Source organism: Neltuma alba, unplaced genomic scaffold (genome assembly GCF_004799145.2).
Source record: "Neltuma alba isolate B1F8T4 unplaced genomic scaffold, ASM479914v2 tig00013242_pilon, whole genome shotgun sequence".
NCBI classification, from domain to species: domain Eukaryota; kingdom Viridiplantae; phylum Streptophyta; class Magnoliopsida; order Fabales; family Fabaceae; genus Neltuma; species Neltuma alba.
In genome coordinates, this window is record NW_021637538.1 from 226,853 (window position 1) to 236,669 (window position 9,817).

At 29.3% G+C, this 9,817-nt stretch overlaps 1 protein-coding gene across 1 annotated transcript; it reads right to left on the reverse strand.

Moving 5' to 3' along the window:
• Window positions 1-8,632: 8,632 nt before the first annotated feature.
• On the reverse strand, window positions 8,633-9,566 carry LOC114735649 (VQ motif-containing protein 11). The gene has a single exon (XM_028923349.1). The coding sequence runs from the start codon at window positions 9,517-9,519 to the stop codon at window positions 8,980-8,982; it is 540 nt and encodes a 179-aa protein (XP_028779182.1). The 5' UTR covers window positions 9,520-9,566; the 3' UTR covers window positions 8,633-8,979.
• Window positions 9,567-9,817: the final 251 nt, after the last annotated feature.

Here is a 9,817-nt window from a genome sequence, read left to right on the forward strand (position 1 = left end):
CTCGCTTCTTGTTTTGGGTTTTGTCCTTTCTCGCTAGAAGAATTTGGGCCGATGTTTGATGTGGATTATCTCTGCATGGTTGGACACTTGGGCTTCCCAAGAGAAAATCGAGTCGACAGTTCACAGACCAAGAAAGGATTAGTTTAAAAATGATAAAACGGGCCATTGGTTACGGGCTAACCGATGGGCTGGAGCTCATGCAGGTCGGTTCTAAAAGGACCCACCCCAAAAGGCGAACACCTCCATCTTTTTGTTCATTTTTTTACATTTATATATATATTAAAAATTTTAAATTAAATTTTAAATTTTTATAGACTATATTTTCCTAAATTTTATATTTTCATAAAATTATATAATTATATCAATCTCAAAACTTGAAATATAAACATATAATTCATATTTAGAATCAAAGTCTCTAGCCATTATATTTAAACTGAGTGAAAACGATAAAAAAATTTCTTATTAAAGTTTTAAATAAAAAATATTTTAAAAAAAGAGGATTAGCCCATGACAGGCTGCAGGTTGAAAAGAACCACATCAACAAGCTCACATTTTGCCAATTGGCGGGATGAGTTTGTAGGTTTAACTCATATTATCACCTCTACTTTACAATATCTTAAATAAGATTACCTTCAATAAGATGATACATATGCCTAGAAAATAAATAAAAAAACATTATGTCTCCAACAAGATTTTTTCTAATAGAAAAATAGATGCACTATAAAAGCTTTGATTATTTCAACATCTTTAAATTTGGGTTTTGTCCAAAGAAATAAGGACACTTTAAGGCTCTAAAATCTGAAATTATTCTTGAACAAATAATAAACACGAGTTGAAAATGTTAGGAAAAAAATAAATATGAAGAAATTTTGTAAATTAAAAACTTTTTCAATGAAAATGTTTAAGATTCTTAAGTGAGTACATATTGGCCTTAAATATTGGAAAACATCATAACTATGATTTTGATTTCAATGCGAAACCAGATCCATAATTAGTTTTCAACTTCTTCTTGTAACAAGTTTCTGTCTTAATTTTTCAAAAATTTCCAAAATTGCATGTAAATATGGATATCAGTAAAACAGTAGAAGACTAAATTCCTTAATTAACATTTCAAAATTTTATTGTCCTAAAATATCATTTTATAAATTTATTCTGTATGCCGTCACCAACAAGAAATAAGTTACATGGGCCTATATATCGTTTACACATGTTTGTGATATAAGTTTTAAAGGGCCCATAAAACACATACTTTAAACCAAAACCTATTTTTGAGATAAAGCTTATCATCAAAATCTTTATGGCGAAATTGTGAAGCTAAAGTTCAAAAGACAACCACATAATTTTCAAACACTTGTTTTTGTTTATATGTAATACTGCCTCTAATTCTTAATATAGAAGTACGGGTACTTAACTAATTTTATAAATTAAAAAAAAGTAGTTAAATTAATTATTTATAACAAATATAAGTTGATTTTCCTAAAATACCAATTTTAATCATGACTACTTTTAAATGAGAACCACTTGATATATGAATCAATAGAAATATTTTAAAGAATTAATTACAAATCTGAGAAAAAATGAATTAAAATATTATATTTAAGACCAAATCTAGTTACTGACCAGTTCTTACATTAAAAACTTGCAGTGGTATTTTGAATTTGGATTATTCTGGTCCTTATTTAAAACTCGCTCACACGAATACGTGCATGCATGCATTTACATTTACAGAGCTTCAAATAATCTTAAGGAGTGGTCAGGTTACTTAATTCTTATGTTCTGAAAAAAAAAACACTTGCTTTAATTTGTTGAGTCTTTAATTATTTTATTTTAAGTACTCCCTCTTCCGGTTCTATATATAAGAAAACTTAGGGAGCCTCTTTATCTTAATACTAAATATAAAAGACTAACTACACGTCTACATAGTTCTCCTAATACCCTTCATTCTTAAATATAAATTGATTTTATGAATGCCATTAAATATTTGGTAAGAATTTAAAATTCAGTGGAACATCTTTTAAAAGAAAAATCTACACTCTGTGACATATTTATGAAGAGTATATGCTTTTAACTACCTTTTTTTATTTTTGTAAGTTAGTTATCTGTTTTACTACCTCCGGTCCTTATTATAAGACCCCATTTGACTTTTTATTTGGTCCTAATTATAAGACCCAATCCATTTTGTCTCCATATTTATGTATTTTTTTCCAAGATAATCCTTCTAATAATGATAGTTTTAGCAATATACTTAATTAGCAAGGATATTTTAGGAATGACAATACTTATTTATTAAAATAACTAACTTAACTTACTTCTTTAATCTCCTCAAATAAGTCAACTAGGTCTTATAATTAGGACCGGAGTATATATATAAGATCAGAAGGAGTATCACATAAGTAGCTGAAATATCCATGACCCATATATATGTACGAGGCTGATTCTGGTGAGGATACGGATATATGCGTGACAGAGTAAGGATGAAAGATTCAAACCTCCCTGGCGTAACTTAACCGGAAAAAACCTAAATTATGTGTGTACTGAATTTTCAATTTTTTTTTATCAAACTGAATATAAAAAGAGTTCAGAAATAGAAGGACAGGCAAAATGTCCCACCATATACAGGAAAATCATACTCCTCCGCTCATGAGCGTAAAACATATTTAATTAATTTAATTAGATTAAAAAAGTTAGTTAATTATAAAAAATATATCAATAAAGTTAGTTCAGCTGGTAAGGAATCGGTTTATAACTCATAAGGTCATGAGTTCAAATCTCGTTGCCGAATGTGAAGACCTTGTTGATGAGCAATCTGTAAGTACCTCTTTAAGCGCCCTCTGAACCTCTGGTCCGTGATGAGCTCCCGTATCTAACTCACCTAAACTTTCTCTTTCACCAAAAAAAGAAAAGAAAAGAAATATGATATATATTTTTTCTGAAACATCATAATCATCTCTTTTAATATTTTCTCTTTTTTACTTAATTATAGTTAAGGAAGTATTAATAAAAATAATTTAAAAAATTAATAAATATAAGAAATAAATTTTTATTTTAATAAAATCAATTTAATAATTAGATTCCATATTATGTAATAGTGCTCCAAAATTCAGCTGCCATTATTTTCTGGATTAGACATGAGTTGAATAGCATATTAGGGGCATAATGATGAAGATATCAAAGCAATTTGACAAATAAAAGCTGACACATGTCACATCTCAGCGAGTTAGAACCACTACACCTGCACAGTGTATAAATGGCTTAAAGAAGAAAATATTATATGAAGCAATCATTGTGATCATAATGGTGCATCGTTTCAGCTTGTGACTTTTGGATTGTAGATTCTTTTCTTTGTTATTGTTTGTTAAATAATGTGATATATAGGATAAAAAAAAAAACAGAAAGGAAGTTAGCCAAAGTCGGTTAACATATTTATAATTTAACAATGTTCATTATCAATGAAACTATATATTGTGCTTTTTAAATTAATTTCTGTCACTTGCTTTAGAGATATCTGTACTTCATATATGCTCCTCCCACATCTTATGATCATGTCTTGCTTTTCATTTTAACTAGTGCCATAATACCGCTTAGTGCTCACCTGGATGTTTTTTTAAAAAATAAAAATCATTTTAAGAATGACTTTGTGTCTAAGGTCTCAAATTTAGATATATCAAATATTGAAAAAGGTTTTTAAAAAGTTATCTTTTATTTAGAGCTTGATCTGACTACTCAGTTTATATTTTATTTAAAGGCCTATTAAAAAAATTGAAAAGGAAGCAAGAAAATAATGAAAGAAAAAACTAGCTAGTTTTTAAAAGGCTTATGCCCTTAATTACAGTTGCTTAGTTTTTTTCAATTTGTAATCCTTATCCTTATTTGAGAAGCTTTTAGTTATCCTGGTCTAATAAATTAATTCACGTACAGTCACATTAGAAAAAGAACTATTTAAAAGCCCCATTTACGGCATAAGAATCCATTGTCTAAAACCCCACTTAAAAAGAAGAAGAAAACGTTAAAAAAAAAAATTAAAATTAAAGAGAGAAAAAATAAAGAGCAAGCATGGGGAATATAATTAACAATCTATTTTGGTATAATTATGGATTAGCCCAAGCACAATCACGTCTAAAAACCTAATCAAATCACCTTATTGACATACTTTGACAGGTAATTGAAAATTGGGTGAAGAAAGATAATCTTGGAAATGAAAGTTGCTTAGAAGAGGAAAACTTGTTAAGAAAGTTGCATTATTCTTGGGAACAAGCTGGTTGTGTGCATGCATCTTTGGGATAATAATGTGACTGATTTGATTTGAACAGTAGTAGGACCCTTAAATTTTGAAGTTTTAACCCACAAAAATCAATGGTTCAAGGATTGTTTTCTGTGTCAATATTGTTTGACACTCTATCACTATCAGGCTCCGGAAAAAAAAAAATCGTCTATTAAAATGATCGTGCGTGAGTGCATGTGTGCGTGTTAATCTCTTTTTCTTTCTTTACGTCCAAATCGTCTTCACAAGTAGTATTGTCATAAATCACTTTCCTTTCCTTTTCTTTTTCTTGTTTTATACAAATTTCCAGTCTTGCCACTCATGAATAGATGCAGATAACCTAAAATATGTCCGTGTTTTGAGCTAGAGGGAGATATAGGAAGCAAATATGTCTTTTTCAAGTGAAAATCTGAGGTTTCTGCTTTAATTCTCCCTTTGCTGTGTTTATCAGTTAGCTTGTAAAGCAAATTAACATTTCTACTACCAGAAAGGGAATGACTTAATCGACAGGAAAGATACATATATAGAGTCTCTTGGGGAATCATCTGTTGTTTTCCCCCAGCATTTGAATATTTTAAATTTAATTGATTTGAATTATTATTAGTTTAGAGCTTGTTTATTTTGAAATAATTTCTTCAACGTTAAAGAAGTGATAAAGGATTTCTTAGAAGATGAATGATTGAAAAATGCATTAAGAAATTGTTTTAACTTTACCCTAAGTTTATTACCTGAACTAATAATATCAAATGACTTATATGAAGAATTTAAATCTTGTTTTTCTATTAAAAAAAATATATATTGTTCCCAATATGTATATGACAAATATACTTATCATGTCTTTAATATAGGATCTAAATGAAAGATTTATTTTTCATATTTATCAATTTTTCTCAAATCATCCATAGTGATACTCCCTCAATCATAATTAAGTAAGAGATAGAGGGGGAATATTAAAGAAGATGATCAAAATGTTTTGAGAAAAATATGTCATATTTATCACAATTAACTAATTTACATAACTTTCTTAATCTAATCAAATTAGTTAAATAGGTACTAGATTAGGAACTGGAGGAGTATTCTTGTTTTCCATATACTACCAAACAAACCCAACTTGTTTGCAAGGAATGTTCTTTCATCAATTTTTTTTTCCATTTATCTACTATTATACCACGCTTATGAACAGGTGGTATTTAAATATTTGCATGGGATCGTTAATGGGAAGCAACAAATTCTCTTTTAGCATTTCATCAAACTCTGGAGTATGATGCGGGTCTTCTCTCGCTCGAAACTAATGGCAATGCTTTTGAAAAATTCAAATTCAAATTTAAAATTTAATAATGGGTGAAAAGAAAAAAGAATATCATGGTAAAAAATAGAAGAGTGGTATTAATTTCGTCTTCAATTTATTGCACTTTAATTTTACTGCAGAGGACAGGGCAATCAATTTTAGTCTTGCTTTCACCACGCTGAGAAGCACGATGCATTAATTTACTTTCACCGCCATACTTGGATTTCTTTCAATTTTCTAGTTATGTAGGCAAATCCCAACATTTAAAAGTTTTGAGCTTTTAATTCATGGGTAAAAAACTTAAATCAAGTTATTTATATATATTAAATTAAATCTATAGATACATATACACTTTAATAACTAACACTAACAAAACAACAATATTTATATTTCATAGGTAAATTCATAAGTATACATGTTTATTTTAACAACTAATAATAATAAAATAAGAAGTGTACATATAAAAATTTATAAATCTTAATTTACATGATAAGAGGTTACACAAAAATTGACGAATGTTCATAGGTAAAATTTACTAGTGCATACATACATTTTAACAATTTACAATGGCATTGCTGGGAAAAAAAAATTTACAATGATGAAATAACAAGTGTAATTGAAGAACTTGACCCAATAAATATAAATAACTTGATATAAGTTTTATTCTGATTAATTACTTCGTTGATCCATGTTCATGAGATTTGACGGGTTTTTACGTTGGCTGTTGAGGGCCTAACACAACCCTCCTCCTTTATCCGGGCCTAGGACCGGTTATACAATATAGGCGGAGTTTATTTTGATTAATCAATTGAAAAAAAATGAAATGAGTAGATTTGCCTCTTTGATACCAAAAATTGATGATGCTAATTAAGGAAAGTCTTTGCTTTTTTATTACCATAATTTACGTATATATTATACCATTTTTTTAATTACAACTTCACATTTAAAAAAAAACTTAAGAAAAATATTTGGTTTCATTAGGTTATAAAACTCCAAAAGAGTTCTTCAGATTGCAATTTAAGTCATCATCCGCTGAAAAAATTAGTCTTGTTATTTTGATTGAATAAATAATATTATCATGGTTTCTCTATTTTTCAAAAGAGTTCTCTAATTTACAATGGTAATTCATTTTGTGAAAATGTCCTTCTTGTCAACCTTCCACGAACTCATAGAGACAAACCTTTTTAATGTAATTATTTTAGTCTTATATCATTTTATATAGGGATGACTATCACATGGTCAATTGTTCTCACTATCACTAACACTTAAAATTATGTATAACATGTCTTGTTTATAAGTTATGAATAATGTAAAAATTATATAATGAAAGAGAGTTTATTCATCCAAAATCAATAATTATATTAATACAAAATATAAAACTCTAATTATTTATAAATTATGAAAATGTGACATATTTGTTTTACTCCATGCAATATACATGTGACTACTTTTAGTTGTTAACAATAATAATATAGTAATAGTAGGAAGGCAGGCGATGTGAACCCATAGTTCCCACATGATTTTGAATTAATTTCTCAATTGGAGAAGAGATTAAAAAAAGGTGGTATAGCAATGATTGTGAAATTGACATAAGCAATGATTGTGTAGTCTAACTAAACAAAGAGACCCTCCACCTTGTTTTGGTAAAATTAGTTTAGGGTAACATTTGTTTATTACCAGGGAAAATGAAATGACAATAACATTATAAAATCATATTTTTGGTTTCCTCATTTATGCTAATGCAAAAAAAAATATTTCCTCCTGTTATATATATAATTAATAACTAACTAAACTACATGTATTAAATTAAAATATTGATTAAAATTAGTTAAACATAATAAGTATACAAGATATGTAATTTTTTTTTAAAGATAACTTTATTCATAAGATGAAGAGTGAGAGAGCCAAAGAGAAAATACACGAGAGAGAATGGATAAGAGAAAAGGATAAAAAGTACATGAAATTCAATAAGAAAAAGATATAAAAAGTGCATTAAATTTACAAATAAATACAAAATATTACTTATATAGCACTAACCGAAAATGTTGCTTGCATACAGGTCAGAGGAAACAAATAGGATCCAATTAAGAAAATCAAACATTTTTATCTAAAAAAAAAAACATGATACTGCCTGATAATGCCTTAATTAGAATTGTTTTTAATAGGAGATATAATATCATACTGTTAATGATGAAAATAATGAATAAAATTAAATAAAACTTGTTTGGTCAAGAGAAAATTTGAATGACCGTAAGTATATTTTCTTCTTCTTTTAAATAATAATTCTTCTGCAGCTCATATAATACGTGTGTTATTCATCTTTGATTTCTTAAATAATATTTTCAAATTTTTATTATTTTCTAAAAAATATAATGACAAGAACTAATCATATTTATCTTAACTCATAAAATGACGATTGTTTACTATTTTCGTTTACAATTTTTCCTTTTCTTTGCCAACGTTTATAACTTTTTTTTTAATTTCATATAAAAAATCTTTTAAAAATAAAATTACGCCCAAAAATATTTTAAGTGCGAAATTGCACAACAAACTATTTTAAGGTGCTAAGTGTTCTTGGGAATGCACCTCACCCCATTATTTATTTATCATAATTGTTTAAAGTATATATTTGTTAATTTTATTTAAATAATTGGAACTACTTTAAAATCCCTAGTGTTTTTGCGAACATATTTCAGAGTGCACCTTACCCCATTATTTATTTACCATAGTTATTTTTAAAAAATACATATTAATTTTGTTCAAATAATTGGTATTAGTTTTCACTTTCTCGTTTTGTTTTCCATTTTAATGTAAACATCACGTGCAATAAACTTATAAGTTTTTTTTTTGTTGCCAACTAAACCCACAGGTTTATTAATCAAGCAATTTATGCACCACTTAGAAGTCAACTGAAAATTGGACACTACTCTTGTTCGTTCCATATATCTATAACTTTCATTCCAATCTATGGCCCAAAAAAAAAAATCATTCCAATCTATATAATAAAATGTGAACAACTGATTTATATGTCAATAAAACATATAATTAATAAGGGTAAAAATAAAAAAGCGTAAAAATTTTAAACATTTTTTATATTTTATTAATAAGATCAGGTCACTAGCTACCAAAGACAGTAGCATCCACTAGGACAGAGTATTGCAGAAAGAAAAACAAAATGATTAGTCTCATAATAGCATCTATATACGAAGTTTCTCAATAAAAGTCCCACACATTCTCTCCACAGCACTGACGAATCTCAGCCGTAGAATGGGCAGAGGTAATCCGACGGTCAAAACATGTCAAGCGAAAGAAGAAAAGAACAAAGCAAGGCTAATAGTTGAGTAAGATTAAATTGGTAATTAAAAATTAAAAATTAAAAATTAAAAAAATTACATAATATAACATAACATAATGACACTTCGTCAAGAAGCTAAGACTTAGCTTCGTTCTCTCTTGGAGAATGCAATGGAAACAGCGGCAATAGCTCAGGAGGCTCAGAGCCTCGTGGTGTGTTCAGTGGACTTGGGTGCAAGTAAAAGCCTTTCTCGGCGATCGCCTTCTCTTCTTCTTCCTTCGGCGTGCGTGGGCTTCCACGCGCCATCAGCTCAAACGCCGACACCGGCGAACTCATCATCACTCCTCTGTTCCCACCATTGAAGAATATGGGTAGTCTTTCCGCAACGCCGACGTTCAGCTCCAGCTTCTTGGCCGTGTGCCGTCGCTCATGGAGCTTGAAGGCGGGCCGTTTCGGCCCTATCTCGGCGGCGCCGGTGGTGGTTGGCTTGTGTTGCGCCGTAAGTCGAGAAGGAAGAGTGAGGGGGAGCTTCGGGGTTGATGGATCTTCAGGTGCTCCGGTGAGTTTCTGAACGACAGCCCGGAAATTGGATGGGTCGGCTTGGACGAAGGTGGTGTTGGGGGTAGTCGGGTCGGATCCGTAAGGCAGTGCTTGGATGGTGGTGTTGGAAGCCATGGAGAGCTCAGAGGGAGAGAGAGAGAGAGAGAGATACTGGGTTTTGGAGACGAAGCGGGAAAGAAAGGAGAGGCGGGGTTTTATAGAGGAAAGAGGGGACATAATTTTCTTTTTAAATTTAACATTTTTGGGCGAATAATTAATTACAAAAGAGTATACTTCTTATATCTAAAATATAAAATGTTAATTAACTTTTCTCATATATTAATTAAAAAATAAAAATTTAGTTATTAAATATGTTTTAAAATAATGATTTTTTTATTTTACCCATAAAAAATAATAAAATTGCTCTCAGTAT

Excerpts from the sequence above, each read along its gene's own strand:
- LOC114735649 (XM_028923349.1), bottom strand. The coding sequence starts at position 9,519 with ATGGCTTCCAACACCACCATCCAAGCACTGCCTTACGGATCCGACCCG.